The sequence below is a fragment of the Bidens hawaiensis genome, unplaced genomic scaffold, assembly GCF_021521415.1.
Source record: "Bidens hawaiensis isolate Kalapana, Puna unplaced genomic scaffold, B.hawaiensis_p1.1 tig00013745_1, whole genome shotgun sequence".
Classification (NCBI taxonomy): domain Eukaryota; kingdom Viridiplantae; phylum Streptophyta; class Magnoliopsida; order Asterales; family Asteraceae; genus Bidens; species Bidens hawaiensis.
Genome location: NW_027492170.1, coordinates 539,787 through 556,148, shown reverse-complemented (window position 1 = coordinate 556,148; position 16,362 = coordinate 539,787). Strand labels below are relative to the sequence as shown.

Below are 16,362 nucleotides of genomic sequence, written 5' to 3'. Positions count from 1 at the left end.
GAGAGAAATGAGAGCTGGATTTGGTGTGTGAAAATGAGCAGCCCTTGACTGCTATTTATAGAAGAAAATTTGGATCCCATCGCGGTACGCGATGGGTCCTTGGGCTGGCCTGTCGCGGTACGCAACATAGGCCTGCTGAGTCACAACATAGGCTTGCCACGTGGCGACACGTGGTGGCAGTGTTGCCACGTGGCAGCAGACAGTGCCACCGTGTGCCACGTGGCACATGTGTCACAATGTGTCAGACACCCCATCGCGTACCGCGATGGGTGTCCCTTCTGATGGCCAGGAAAACATATTTTACAATTTAAACCCTAGAGTTTGGAATTTGGCAAAATTGGTCCATTGTCTTTGAAAAGTTTACATTTTGAACTCAAAATTTACCCGGTGTTACAATAAGTGATATATCAGTTATCGGTCCTTGGCGATATATAAATCAGAATATCGGCACCGATAATATTAATGATATTTACCGATATTTGACCGATATTGGACTAATATATATTTGACTGATATATCACCGATACTCCCGATATTAGTGTTTTAAGTCTTAATTATCAACTTTTATTGTTCAATGTTGGTGTTTTAAGTCTTAATCAATTCTTACTTTGGTACATCATAATGGACTAGTTTATCTTTTATATATATATAATAAAAATAAAATGTATAATTTGAATTCGAATTTCGAATCAAATACGAATTTATAATCATAAATTCGTATTCGATTATTAAAATTAAGTTCGAACAGAATCGAATTCGAATGACTGAAAATTGAATTCGAACCGTCAAATTCAAATACGAGTCGAATCGAATCGAATTTCGAGTTAATCAAATAATAAAGTTCATAGATTTGGGGTTTCATTTCAGTCTGGTCTTGTGGAATGAAATTATGGTGGGTCGAAAGTTTGTGGTTGAGCATCAAGATTCCAAGTATGAAGTGGATTACGACACTGAAGATGGCTTCGAAGTCTTAAAATTCCAGTTATTCTCTCTCACTGCACTTCCTCCAGATCAACAAAAGGTCAATTAATATTATTTTCATCATCGAATCACACCTCCTAATAATCAATTACTTACTTGCAGATACTCACAATTGACGAAGATCGAGTTGTTTCCGATGACTCTGATCTCACTGCAATATCCGATAACCTCCGATTGGTTTCAATTCACGACGAATCGACATTGAAATCTGATGAGGAACTAGCTCGTATGCTACAGGAAGAGGAAGATGCACTTATGCTTCAACAGCTTTCTGTTACGGAAGACAACGGCCGATTCGAACAGCGTGTTCGATCGTATTTCGATCAAATTCGTCTAGTAACTTTCACTTCCTATGATTAGGGCTGTAAACAAGTTTGTGTTGGTGTTGTTTTAACATTTAAATTCATATATTTTTTTTTAAATCTTAAATTGAAGACGATTATTCAAATTCATATGTTAATTTACTTACGTATTAATCACATAATTTTGCTTAAATCTACAAACGTAAACGTAGGGCTGGCAATTCGTGTCTTAACTGGTTTAACAGGTAAGAAGCGACGCACGTAACACAAATATCAAACATGGATACGACTCTTTAACAACTTTAGATGTCATGACTACAAGACAGCTTTAAGTTTTGTGTATCAATAAGGGAAAATGATGGAGTCTAGCCTACTAATTTCAATTATTTAAGAAAATAAAAAAATCACATACCGCACTTTTTAGATTAACAGGTCTTATCGTGTCTTAAACAGTTACCCAATTGCCAGCCCTACGTAAACGGTGTAAATGAACACATTATCGAACGTTCACGAACACAACTGAACGACCATGGTCTATGTATGTGTTCGTTCATTTTGTTAATTGAACTCCTTGTTCATGTTCGTTCCTTTATTAAATGAACAAGCATAAACGAACTTCCCGCCCAACAGTTCGTTTACAGCCCTACCTATGACCTTATTCCAATTACGTATGATATACTGTTATAAGGCTTCATCACATAGCATAACACTACTATGTTATGCGCAAGTAGTATGAAGACGAGCATCGCCAGGAAGCAGCAAGGAAAACCGTGCCGGTGGAGAAGCTTGAGGAGAAAGCATTGGTTGCTTTAGCCAAGGTTCAAGTTTCCATCTTATTGTAACTTAAAACCGTAATTTGGTATTTTTCTTACGTGTATAATATTTATATTCAGGAGGGGAACTTAAATCCATCTAAACCTGAGGTTGATCATGCATTTCTGCTGCAACTTCTTTTCTGGTTCAAACAGACATTCAAGTATGTCTTTTTGTTTCATTTGAATTGGTAACTTTGTAATTTGATAGTTTGTAATATTGTGATTTGGTAAGTGTAGGTGGGTTAATTCACCTCCTTGCGAAAGCTGTGGGAATGAAACCACAATTCAAGGAATGGGTGTAGCAAATTCATCAGAGTTGGCTTATGGAGCCTCTCGAGTTGAAGTTTATCGGTATGAGGATTAGATTTATTATCTGTCATTTATAAGATATTATTGCTAGACTACCATATTTGGATTCGTTTTGATTGATTATTTGTATATGTTTTTCTTAACTTGACCAGTTGCAACGTATGTTCTAGAACAACTCGTTTCCCACGGTACAATGATCCTCTGAAGGTAAGCAAATATTGCCTTTTTACTTTTAAGAAGTATTTGATTGTTTAAACTAATAGAGCATTGTTTAATGATGTAGCTTCTAGAAACAAAGAAGGGGCGATGTGGGGAGTGTGCCAATTGTTTTTCACTTTATTGCCGTTCTTTTGGATACGATACTCGCTTGGTAAGATACTTATTTGCAATATTAATATGTTTTCGCTTTGTTGCTGGTAAATTTGATCAACTGAGAGTATTCTTCTCAGATACTGGATTTCACAGACCACGTGTGGACAGAGTGCTATTCAACATTATTGGGAAGGTAATTTTACACCAAGAACATTAAATATTTTTAATATTTTCTACTCTAAGTCGCTATCTGTTCATGTTGCAGATGGATGCATCTTGATCCCTGTGAAGGAATATATGATACTCCGTTGCTATATGAAAAAGGGTACTTTCGTCATTTCACCATGATATTACACAAATCAGTAGAGGTGGCAAGATGGTCTGGTTTGATAACTTGTCAAAATGGATGTGCTAATAGTGATTAAAAAACAATATAATCACAAAAGTAACCTGAATAAAACGATTTAGGAGGTTATATGCATTATAAGTAGATTTGGTCAACTTTTAACCTGTTTGACCCGTTTCACACATACCCAATTTTCTTGATTGGCCCATATGAAACAAAAGCGCAACCAAAATCTTGTCGGTTGAAATTGCAACCTCTACAAATCTATATCTATTTATGCAAAAGGTTAACAAGTAACTTGAGTCAACCCCCCCCCCCCCCCCACCCCACAAAAATAATAATAATAATAATTAAAAAAACAGGTGGAACAAGAAACTGAACTATGCTATTGCTTATGCAAAAGACGGAGTCCATGATGTCACTAAACGTTACACCAGGAAGTGGCATGAGGTATGTCCACATTAACTTTATTCTCTTCTTCTAATTGCTGTTTTGACCAACAAGGGATATAATATCATTTTGAAGGTTCTATCGCGTCGAACCCTAACTTCAGAGTCTAGTGCATCTAATATTCTTGCAAATCTAACAAGAGAACTTAGAAGGAACTTGGCATCAACTGTGATATCTTCACTTGAGGAACGTGACCGTAACGAAGTCAATGAGCTTGAAAAAAGTCAACATTCTCAAGAAAACGATTCTTTATCCTTACCTGGAAGATTAAGTGGCAATATGGAATGGCGCACGTTAAGATCCGAAATCGGGTCTGATTCATTAAGTTCTTCTTCCTGCCCGGTCCGTGTATGTGCAGACGAACACGTTTCAAGAATCTATAACGCGTTCGTGCCTTTAATATCCCGTTTAGCAGAATATTCTTCCAAACATAAAGCTCTTGAAGCTCTTCAGTTTATCAGAACGGTTTTAGCAGATCTTAAAAAGAGCCCGTTTAAAACAAGACGAGTTGTTATAAATTCAAGTCTGTTACGAGAACTGATGCAATCGTTTAATCCAATGCTTGATGCTCTTTCTTTGAAAAGTAAGGTTGAAACCGATGGGAAGGTTGAAATTTGTTTAGGGGACAATAATCCTGTGAAAGCCTCTCTAGCATTGCCTGTTGTGTTCCATGCTTTGGATGATGTCATCAACAACATAAAGCTTTGTGACAACTATAATAAATCTAATCTTTCTTGGCCTTTGATAAAGTTAAACAGAATATGTTGTGGGTCGGTTCTTGCGAGTGGGGAGGAGCTTCCTTTTGGAATTGTAAGTACGCATGGCATGTTTTATATTGTTGAATGAATTTTTGTTGATGAAAGTTTGGAAATTTTGCAGGCCACGTCAGCGTTTGATGGGATTCGTTTGTCAAAATGGGAAGAACCGAATGGGGCGAAAGGTATAAAACAATGGGCATTAACCTGTGTTTTCTTGTTATTACTTGTATTAATTTGAACATTTAATGTTGCAGGTTGTTGGTTAATATATAAAGCAATGGGTAACCAGGTGTATGAACTGTGCTCATATGAACTAATGTCGGCTAATGATGCTCCAGAAAGAGATCCAACGGACTGGTAAGTCTGTTAAAGATGAGTTTTGTTAGGCAAAAACACAACATACATTGTGTGTGTGTGTTTTAATGAAATCTTGGCACTAGATGACAAATGTAAATTATGTGTGGTTTTTAATAAAGTTATGCAAAAGACATGCAATTTAAAACAAAGTTTATTTATTGGGTAAGAACCAATTCTACTTTGACTGTGTGATTGTATTATTCTGTTGGTTTGTTTGCATATACATATACAACATATAGGTTTAGTGGAGGGTTCAATACAAAACCGTTGATAATGCAACTACGAAAACCAATAGTGAAATTAATTAGTTAGAAATTATCTAATCTTTTACAATTGTACATTAATTTTTTTTTTTGATAATAAATGAATGGTTCAGATTGTTTCTTGCATTATTTGTGGTTGAACCCTCCCTATATAAAAAAATGTGTTCATTGAGTAATGAATGTAGGACCCACAGTTATAAGAGGGAATAAAATGACAGTTAGTTTTCTTTCAGGGTGGTTGAAGGTAGTGATGACGGCGGTTCCAGCTGGCATGTTTTGGATGAACAAACTGGTCAAACATTTGACAACCGTTTCCAGCGGAAAGCATATAAAGTCAAGTTGCAGGGAGTTTTAGCAAATGTATTCAGGTATTTCCTCTAGACCTTTTGTCTATCTATCAGTATCTGTATATATGTATTAGTTCTGAAAAAACGTTCTTCGGTTCTTAGATTCAAACAAAGCAAATGCTGTATATGAGAACCCTTGATTTTGTTATAATTTTGATTTGTCGGTTGATAGTTAAGAAATGGCAGGTTTCGCTTTTTAGCAGTTCGTGATGGGCAAGCAAATTCACGGTTTCAAATAGGTAGCATTGACCTATATGCAAGCAGCAATGTGAACCAGGAACCGTCATTGTGATCTAGCCACTATCTAAATCGTCAATTGGTATTCATGTTAGTGTTTTGAGAGTTCCAAGTCCCTTTTGGGGACAAAGGTATATGATTTAGAGTGTGACAGTTAATAGTTAAACAAACTGTTAACCTCTTTCACCGTAAATAACTTGTTATTGTAAGCAAATGTTAATGTGTTTGAATACTTTATATGTATAAAATTCTTTTAGCTTAAGTAAGGAATCTTATATTTTGATTTTGTAGTAAAGCCTTCAAGCATAAATAGCAAACCTTATATTAATACAAACCGTGTTAGTAGCTTCCTTACATCTAAGCCACCTAGCGAGTATGCTCGTTGTGTGATCGTCGTGTAGCCTGTAGCCATAGGTAAATATTATTGGGTTTATAATTTGGAAGAATTACATAAACTTCACTCCTCTTTGGTACCTATACATACTCGGTGTCGTCGTTGATACTAACATATTGAATATTGAACACATGGTGGCGAATCAAACCGTGAGATATACCAACATGGGTAGTGGTTAAACAGCCTCAAGGGGGTCTAAGGATACGGTTGGTAAAGAACCACGAGAGCAACATTATTGATTGGTACATTTGGTCCCGGTGAGACACCTACTCCACATGCTGCTACTAAGGTATCTTTATTATTGTGGACTACACAAAATTAGGCATGTTCAAAACGGTTTGGGACTAGGAACCGGAACCGGTTTCTAACCGGTTTTTATATTCAAAACCCCCTTTTAAACCGGTTCCAGGCTCGAACCGGTTAGGGAACCGAACCGGTTCTCCCACCCTCGGACCCCTAACCTATCTAACCGGTTCTTACCGGTTCCTGTACCGTAACCGGTTCCAACCGGTTACAGTGTAAAATTTTTTTTTTTTTTCGTTTTTCATTTGCGATTTGGATTCTAAACTACGATTCGTATTTGTATAACATGAAAAATAAAAAAAACAATTAACATAAAAATAAACAATTAATTGATGAAGAAAAGACAACTACTGAAGATGTTTGCCACTGAAGACAACTACTGAAGGAACAAATGAAGAATCGAAAATGAATGGGAAAAGGAACAAATGTAATATGATAAGATCATGGTGGATACGTCGCTGATACATCCTATACATAAATGTCTTTATCATATTTCACGTTTGTAGCCTTTTTCGGGTCATTCGAAAATCTGTGTTATTTTATTTTGCTACTTGTTATTAACATTTTTGTTTTACTAAAACAAATCTATGTATATTTTGTTTCTTTTTTCTTAATTAATTTTGGAACGAAATTTCCAAAAGTTGTGAATCATGTGACATTTGTCAATTTCTGAACCCGAAAGCCTGACCTGTTTTGTTTTTCGATATAATAGAAATCATTATTTATTGGAATGATTATTATTGTTATACTTTGTCGACAGTCGTATATTACAATTGTGACATTCCCACATTCCCAAGTTAGTAAAATTTTAAAACCTTTTATTTATAGGTTTGTTTGTTATGGCTTATAGAGATTTATTATAGTTTAAATTTGTAAGCTTTACAAATTATAAATTTGTATATGTTTGAAAAGAATCATTAAATTATTTTTAGTTAATAAAATTTCAATTAGATTTAAACAAACATCATATTAGAATACCTATTTATACTAGTAGCGGGGTGTTTGGGGGAGCCAAAAAACGGCTATTTTTGACCCCAACGGTCAAAAAACGGCCAAAAAAACGATTTCCAAAGGCTATATTCGATCCAACGGCTAGAACCGGTTAGGAACCGGTTCCGGATGGTTCGGTTCCAGAACCGGTTCCGGTTCCTACCCGCCCCCACTCAGAAATGCAAGAACCGGTCACGGATCATCTGGTTGAATCAGATAGGGTCCGGTTCCTACAAAAAACGGGTAGGAACCGGTTCGGGTCCGGTTCGGGTCCACCGGTTCGGTTCCAGGAACCGGTTTCGTTGAACATCTCTACACAAAATTACATGTACAAACTTTGTTTATGTAGAGACTAATCTAGGGTTTATTACTTACTATAAGCAAGGTTGTAAAAGTCGCTAGACGGACCCTAGACGGCCGACTGGGGAGTTGGATGTACTCGGAGTACTCAGGGAGTACTCAGAGAGTACTCTAACATGGTAAATATAAAGAAATTTTTTTGGATATTATATATTTGTCAAATATCATAAATTTACTAATATTTATTATAAATAAGTAAATATTAATATAAATAAGAGAAATGCATTTTTTAAATTATCAATTATTCTAAAAATTGTTAGTCATTTGGTAAAAAAATGATATTTATTCTTCAATATTAAAGCTATACGAGTTGTGTTTTATTTTTTAAGCCAAAATCGGCTCAAGTTCACCTACTAGATGCGATTCTGACTGAGGTTGACCACCTTTAATCAGTTCTTAGCAACTAGGCGGAATTAAAGAAACTTGTCTCGGTGACATACCTTGTAACGAGTACTCGGCCTTGGAAACCTACTTTTACAACATTGACTATAAGGGCAAGAAAACTAAAACTGACGTAAAATAAAGAATATTGGCCGGCAATATGCATAAAAACAAATGTAATAGTAACATCTTGTCTTTTTTTTTAATACCCTAAAAGCCAAATAAACTAAGTTCTTCAATAACTTTTCAAACATCTAAGATAAACATCCTGCAATATGCGTAAAAATAGGTTTGTCAACAACACATGTTGGGTGAGTATTCACCAGATTTTGATGTAATAATATAATATATATAAAATTATGCAAATCAATATTATGAGTATCAACAATTAAATATTAAGCAAATAATGAGCAACTAATTGGTGTTGTTTGACCAAAGCCTAGCGAATCGAGCTTTGGCTACTATGATGAAAAAAATACAAGTTATGGTTTTTTACCATTGCCTAGTGAATCGGGCTTTGGCTACTGAGACGGTGTATGATCATACTTTATAGTGATTATGACGGATCTCTCCAAATGCGATAAATAAACAAATGAGCATGTAAGCAACTAGCATATAAATCAATTGATCAACACCACAATGCTTGAGATTTGCAAGTGTAATTAAGATATATAAAAGTATTATAAGGTACGCAAAAGGTCCCCAAAAGGTTTAAAATATGTAAAATAGAGAAGTGATTACTCACCTTAATATTCAAGCGAGTTAAACGATAAAATAAATATATTAAACGAGTCCCGAGCCTTAAGCGAGCTGCCTGATCCGACACGAACATACCTGGAACTTTGAGACAGTAAACTATAATTAAAAAGAGAACATAGCCGCTGGACTTAGATCAAACGGATGTATAAAACTCTAGTTATGAGATTTTTACGATTTAAGCGAGCCGGTAAGTTCAAATCCGAACTTCGAGTCGGAAGTCGAATTCTGACTAGTACACTCAAAATTTCAAAACAAACATAAAAGTTTTCTGGCCCGAAAGCTAATTCCTATCAGAAGATAGAGAAATCAGATAGTCAAAAATATTATGCCCTAAAACGGGCCGGAGTGCAATTGAGCGATAAAATGCCATCAATCAGTAAAATTGATTAAGGCTTTTGTTAGTTAGATAAAAATAAATGTTTTTAATGAAGACAACTTACCCTGAAACATAAAGGAGAGATTGGAAAAGACGAGCCAAAGAATCTTGATCACACCAAAGTAAAACCGTATATGAAAGAACTTGAACAATCTTTAAGAAATTGATAAAGGAGAAGAGGGATTTAAAGATTAAGAGATGGTGGCTGATGTTTTCAAAAATATTTTAGGGTTTTATGATGTGTTTTGGTTAATTAAAACATCCCAAAATCGTTTATTTGGCAATTGCTTGTTTAAGGTAACTAAATAAGGTTATTATAGCAAAATCGAACCAATTAATAGTCAAAATTCGTTTTTAATACTAGAGGTAAGAATATGGGCATGCTATAATATTATTTAACTTATCTTGGGGCATAAGTTTCGGGATTTGAGTCAAAAATAGTCCATGTACTTTTATAAATGCGATTTCTAGCTGTTTCAAGCGATTTTAGGGGTTTTTAAGAGTTGTTGACAAGTTTGAAAGTTAAGAAAATATAAATTAAGTTTGACCAAGTTAAATACTAAAAAAAATACAAAATTTAAATAATTCGAAAGATCCGAATTACATTCCGAGTCGGGTTAAACATAAACGAATTCAAATACGAAATACCCGAGATGTTACAGAGGTGATTATTCATTGTGAGAGAATGCACACCCTCCGCTTCTTCGATAAGCACGAACTGGCTGTTCTCAACAAGGAAGACTTGCTCAAGCTGTACAGATCACCCTTGTCAGCCGTAGGGGACGTTCGTCATGACTACACTAATAAGATTGTTGAGACATTCAACAAGCTTGTACGCTTTCTTGTTGAGAATCAACCATTTGACAATGAAGAGTCCTTTAATTACGAAACCGATTGAAGACCGGTGCTGAGGAACAATATGAGAAGACTAGAGGGAGATTGTAGAGCCCATTTTGGTATTTGAGTCTTATGTATTATTCCCGAACACAAAGATTTTTGTATTTGTCTTTTGTTTGTAATGTGGCCTGAGGCCATTTGTTTTAAGCTCATTTGGCATGTGTTCTAGAAACTCTATTGGGCCATGCTTTCCATATATAAGGAAACATGACATGTAATACAATATAACATTTTCTGAAAAACATTATCAACATTTTCTGTAATACAAGAAAGTAAGAGTATAGAGAAAGAACAAAACAAAAGTTCTTTCTCTATACTCTTACTTTCTCCATACTCACAAACAAACACCAAATATCAACAAGATCCAAGATCTAGAGCGAGTGTGTGGGAACCCGTTTTGTGATCCTTGCGAATTAACGCTCCTTTGAATGTTGGTAGCTCTCGTTGTTTACATCTGCGTGTCAGGTGTACAGTGGGTATATGAGTGCCCCTGTTAAATACTTTATTGAGATTCTTAGAATGTGAGGTTGCTTGAGGACTATCATTGTCACACCTTTTTTATTATGATTACTTACCTTATTATTTGGGTTCATGGATGTGAAGCTACGAGGATTATGGCTTTTTCTAAACGCATGCACTATAAGTGCCCAATCGTGTTAGACAGACTAGTGATCGGCATAAGGATGTAGTAAATGGCCGCTCGTGTTAGTGGTGGATATGGTTGTCACTCTTAACCGAATCTGAAACCCGACTCGAGAAAAATCGAACTGGAACTATCCCAACCCGAGGAAAGACTAACCCAGACCTTAATCGAAGTAATTTGGGTTGGTTCTTGGGTTGGATTTATGGTTTCGGGTCAACCCGAAAAACCCCAATAAAGTTTTTGTTTTAATACCTGATATTATTAGTAGATTCAATCGATATAGATTATGATATATTTTCTTTATTGAAGTTATGATTATTCATGTTGATTCAATAAAAAATTCGTATACAACATATTCTATTTGATCGAATAGTAGCTTTAATTGAGTTCGAGTTCGATTATGGTATATTCTATTGAACTTAACTATTTAATCGAGTATGGTTTAATCGGTTATGGTGTCTTCAGTTTAATCGATAATGGTTTAAATAGTTTTTAAACTTTTAATCGCTTAGCAGGTTCAGTCGAGTTTGATACTTCAATTGTATATATTTTGTTGGACTTAACTGTTTAATCAAGCATGGGTTAATCGATTATGATATTGTAGCTATAAATATATGTTTTTTGTTAGCCAAGCTGTTTTTTTTCTTAGATACTTGAAACCTGATTAACCCAATCCGAAAAAACCCGAGCCCGAATAACCTGAAAAAATGTGAGAGATTTGAGTTGGGTTTTGGCTTTCAGGTCTAGATTTAAAACATTCAAACCAGAAGAATCCGACACGAAAAACCCGAATAATACCTCTAGTGGTTGATGGGCGACACCCTATGTATTGCGGCGCAGCTTGTTGCCTGCTAACCTGCCACTCCATTGTGAATCATTTGATACAAATCGTTTAACTGCAAATTATTATTTCAAAAAAAAATAGTGATATTGTAAATCCAATACCGATTGAGTTGCGAGACAACATGTGTTATAACAACTGATTGCTCTACTGGTTTATCAGTAGTTGAAATATTATTTAAGATAGGGGTGTTCTTCGGGTTTCGGGTTTTTCGGGTCGGGTTCTTCGGGTTTCAAAGTTTTAAATCTTGACCCGAAACCCAACCAAAATCTTTACGGGTTTTTCGGGTTCAGGTAATTCGGGTTCGGGTTTTTTCAGGTTGGGTAAATCGGGTTTCGAGTAACCTATAAGCCTTTTCAAATGCATATTATGTCACTAGTGAGGTCGAAAATGTCCCACTGGTTTTCGTCATTACAAGTGGTATCAAAGCCTTAGGCTCTTATGCTATGGTTCGAGATCTGTGTTTTGGTGTTTCTAGCACGTTTCTGATGTGTTTTTGGCTGAACAGCCGCCGTAGGCGAAGTTATTGGGTTCAGGCGAAGTTGTCGCTAAAATTTTAGGGTTTTGGCGAAGTTAGTAGCCAGGCGAAGTTAAGCTCAGGCGAAGTTAAATCCAGGCGAAGTTAATGAGGGGCGAAGTTGACTTTTAGGCGAAGTTGACTTTTGGGCGAAGTTATAGCCAGGCGAAGTTAATGAGGGGCGAAGTTGACTTTTAGGCGAAGTTGACTTTTGGGCGAAGTTGACTTTTGGGAGAAGTTAAAAAAAAAATTGTTTGGAGTTTTCGTCTGTATGGCCAGGTGTACACGATTATTGTGAGACCGAAAGTGTTGTTCCGACAACGAGTGAAACTTGGTATCTCTTGGTCTTACGTGAGAACAAATACGGGTCAACTCTGGATATGGAGTTGAAGTTGTGAATGGGATATTGATTGATACTGGATATTGACACATATTTGGGTGTTTGTGGGCAAAGAAATTGTTGTTGTTCGAGGTTGACCAACTGAAGAAAGTCAAATCGAACTGAAGATTTTCGTCATTACTGGATTGCGGTCAGAGCATATTATTTATGTTATTTTCAAGGCGTTCGAGAATTGGACCCTGTTACGATTTTGGAACAAGTTGGATTTAATCGGGAATTAATTTGTTTATGTTCTTGATCGTTATCCATGGTGATTGAAGATGCTTCGGATTAATTAATGGTCATGTGTGTTAGATTATGTCAAGGTGGTTTTGTGATGAAATTGATCACTTGATGTTGAGTAGTTGAAGATTGAACCTTATCTTACTATACAATTCCGACGTGTTGGTGAAGTTGTGGAGGGAGCCCAACTTCACGTGTTGGTGAAGTTAAAAGTACTTCACGTGTTGGTGAAGTTAGAAGAACTTCACGTGATTGGTTGAGATGATCAATTAGGCACGGGGATGCATGCATGTCAAAGACCTCGATCGATATAGTCGGAGGAGCTTACACTGAAGGGGAGATCTGATATGGAAGACGCCGGGTGATTTGTAGATTTGTGGAGCTACAAGACAGTTTCAGACACGGCTGGTTGAAGACAGGATGGATGTTGCATGTATATGTGAAATTCAAGTCTGAAGATCACAGTGCAATCGAGTCCTACAAGAAGGAGCAAACAGAAGATCATCAGTTAAGAGGGAGTCTGTTGGTGCATGCTTTGTAACAGATGATCTTTTGTGTTTGTTAGAATTGAGAGCAACGGTCAAAGGGGAATCTGTTGGTGCATTTTGTGACCGTCGCTATGCAATTCTGACCAGCGGAGACGCCATAGGCGAAGTTAGAACAACTTCGCCTTAGGCGAAGTTAGAACAACTTCGCCTACTGGCCCAAGCCAAAGCCCGCAAAGTTGGTTTATCTATATATATGTGTGTCTTGTTTAGGGTTTAGTATCCAGAAAGTTAGAATTTTGTGTGTTCAGTTCAATTGTCTAGAGAGAAACAGAGAGGGAGAATCGTGTGGGACGACCCGAGGTAGAGCTCACCTTGGGTCGGCCGTGTCTTTTGTTTTGTTCGGTTTGTAACGTAGTTTGGCTATTATATAAAAGATCTGCAGATTCGGTTAAAAAAAAATTGTTGGTTCCCAGCCGGATCTACACAGGAGTATCTCGTAACACGAGGGTGCGGAATCCCCACGTAATACGATACGAGCGTAAGATATATAATACGTTGAGACGATACACAAACACACGTTACAATACTAATAAACACGTGTATTGCAACTCTTCAACACGTGATCTCGAATATCACTTACACGTTCTGCCCAAAAAACCCCTCATCCTAAACAAGCCGAAGTAATGCATATATAGGCCTCGACAACTTCGCCTAACAGACTAGGCGAAGTTGTCTTAACTTCGCTTGTCTACAAGTTCGCTCACATCAGGCGAACTTGTGTGACACCATATCTAAAACCAAAACAACCAATCTAACACGATTACAGACACATACAAAACACTAGATACTGAACTACTGACATTATGCACCAACAGACTCCCCTTGGCAGTAGCTTCATATCTCTATCTTCAATCACGTGTCTAGTAATCCCGAAATCTCGTGTCACCCGTCTTCAAGCATGAACGCCCTGTCTGACACACACAGAGACCACTCTCTGGTACTTCTTGGCTTCATCTTTCCATGCAGGAATATAGAATATCTTCTTATCGTTTAGCACCTGCAAGTCAGCTTGAGACAAATTTACCAAGTGCATGGGATCATACGCTCTCAGAATCTCTTGTTCGTCTTCATCTTCCATAACCGCTTCAGCTGTTTGACTATCAACGTACCACCACTTGAGATTCTTTAAGACATCCTTAGGCATTATCTTCATCGGCACTTCTTTTAAACACCGAACCGGTTTATATTTCATTACCATCCAAGGTTTGCCATCAGCTCGCTTTCCTCTTTCCTTATCTTCAACTAGCTTCCCTTTCTGCGGCTTTAACAACTCAAACTTTTTCTCTTTCACACTTTCTTTCCACACAATCTTCCCAATAATTCTGGCCATATTATCATTACTTCTATTAATCAACCCTAATTTAGCCAAATCCTTCACCTCACACTCAGGCAAGGTATTCAGAGATCTCAACATCCTCTTAAAATACTAAATCCCATCAAAGCGTTTAATCACAAATAACCTCAACTGCTCATCATACAACCAGCAAATAATACCCTTCTTCGACTCAGCATACCCTTTGATATTGTAACTTTTCTTGAACATGGTTGGAACCGCTGGCTTCTTTGTCTTTACAAACCACTGAGCGTATCCTTCTTTCCATCTCGGCTGCTCTTCCCACTCAGACTCATCTGTCACATCCATATCTTGACTCACATTTACTTTGTCAACGCCTGGAATATCATGTTCTACACTGTCATTCACAATCTCACCCTCTTCAATCTCACTATCAATCACAATCTGTTCACCTATCTTTTCAATCTCTTCAACAGGTAACACATCGTGATCACCCAACGTTTCCTCATCATCCACAACCACAACATCTTCAATACCTGATCCACCTGCTGTACCAGTTGACTCCCCCTGAGATGTGGAAGTCCCAAGAGTTTGTTCAGTTCTTGGCAACTCACCACCTGCACCTTTCGATGCATTGGGATCATCGTCTCTGTCATGACTTTTCTTTGTTCTCAACTCATCGCCCTTGCAGCTCGTCTCCCCCTGAGATGCTAAGAACTGTTTTAAAGCATCAAAAAGTTTACCGTGCTCAACGAGAAGGGACGATTGGATCTGATTTTCTGCAACAAGACGCTGGATAGCTTGAGTCTAGATTAGATTGATTCTTGGCTGTTCAGCCACCACCCTTTCAAGAGCCGCTATCCTTTCAGAATCAGACAAGGTAGCATCAAAATCGAACCGCATATGAGAAACGTCTTGAGCATAAGGTGGAGGTATTCCCAAACTAGCTGGAGTGTCAGAAGTAGTCTGAAAAGTAACCGCGGGTGGTATTGTGACAGATAACCCCGCAGTAGCAACCAATGTCGACTCAAAAAATCTTGCAACAACCTCCGATGGAATAACAGTAGGAGGTGGCAAGGAAACTATCTCCGGAGTCGAAAACTGAAACGTGGTTGGTGGAGTACCAAATGATGATGATGTCACCATGGGAACACTGGAGGTGATTGGTACTGTTACAGTCATCGAAGCCAGAACCATGGTCATACCAGATAACGAGGGTGGAGAGAAACTAACCACCCTTGTGCTTTCACCAGCTCCCGAACCCTCACCAGTTCTGGCCCTCTTTGATCGACGTATCAACTGGTCTAACTCCTCCTCGAAGTCAGATTCACTTTCATCTGAGTCTTTCTTTCTCTTACCATGTATTCTTTCTTGTGTGACCAGAATCTGTCGTGCTTTAGCGATATCGTCAGCAGAGGAGTCAGAATCAGTTCTCTCTGAATCTGCTACAGACGTAGCTACCATCGAAACATTCACACCAGATGCCTCAGCTTCTGGTGCTTGAACCTCTGCAGCTGGATCAATCTGCTCCATATCAAAGAACCCTTGGCCACCAAAAGCAGCTTCAAGATCTACCTGTTCCTCTGGAGCTGCAACAGGATCAGCAGGCAAAGCCTGCGGTACCACAGGTGGTGGTTGAGGAACATCAGCCTGTTGCTGTGCCGGGTCCCGAAATTCATCTCCACGAGGAGCAATATAAGCAGGGTTCACCAAATAACCAAACAATGGAGTGTGCCGCGGACGAAGCTCTGGTTTGCTACGTGCGATTGACGACCTACATTGCGCAAAGATCCTCTTACTTACACTCTCAACATAAAGGATGGGACGTCGTTGAGGTAGCATAGGTGCTACACTATTCAAAATCATCTGTAAGAATCTGGGGTACATTAAAAATCCACGAGCGACCGCGCGTCTCTGACGATCGATTTCATAAAACACCATCTGACTGAAGCTGTAGGGC

General features: G+C 37.7%; 1 protein-coding gene across 1 annotated transcript; it reads left to right on the top strand.

Annotated features, from left to right (window-relative positions):
- The first annotated feature begins 878 nt into the window (after positions 1-878).
- LOC143544781 (peptide-N(4)-(N-acetyl-beta-glucosaminyl)asparagine amidase-like) lies at positions 879-5,551 on the top strand. Its single transcript, XM_077036795.1, has 15 exons — positions 879-1,021; positions 1,084-1,317; positions 2,015-2,101; positions 2,177-2,259; positions 2,336-2,449; positions 2,560-2,614; positions 2,691-2,777; positions 2,857-2,912; positions 2,985-3,044; positions 3,428-3,515; positions 3,591-4,325; positions 4,395-4,455; positions 4,528-4,630; positions 5,127-5,261; positions 5,427-5,551. Exons 1-15 carry the CDS (start codon positions 890-892, stop codon positions 5,530-5,532), a joined length of 2,136 nt encoding a protein of 711 aa, XP_076892910.1. The 5' UTR covers positions 879-889; the 3' UTR covers positions 5,533-5,551.
- The last annotated feature ends 10,811 nt before the right edge of the window (positions 5,552-16,362 follow it).

Bases quoted from the DNA above. Each gene is read 5' to 3' on its own strand.
- LOC143544781 (XM_077036795.1), top strand. From the start codon at position 890: ATGGTGGGTCGAAAGTTTGTGGTTGAGCATCAAGATTCCAAGTATGAA. The intron at 1,318-2,014 runs GTAACTTTCACT...ATGCGCAAGTAG, and splicing joins ATTTCGATCAAATTCGTCTA to TATGAAGACGAGCATCGCCA. The intron at 2,913-2,984 runs GTAATTTTACAC...TTCATGTTGCAG, and splicing joins TATTCAACATTATTGGGAAG to ATGGATGCATCTTGATCCCT.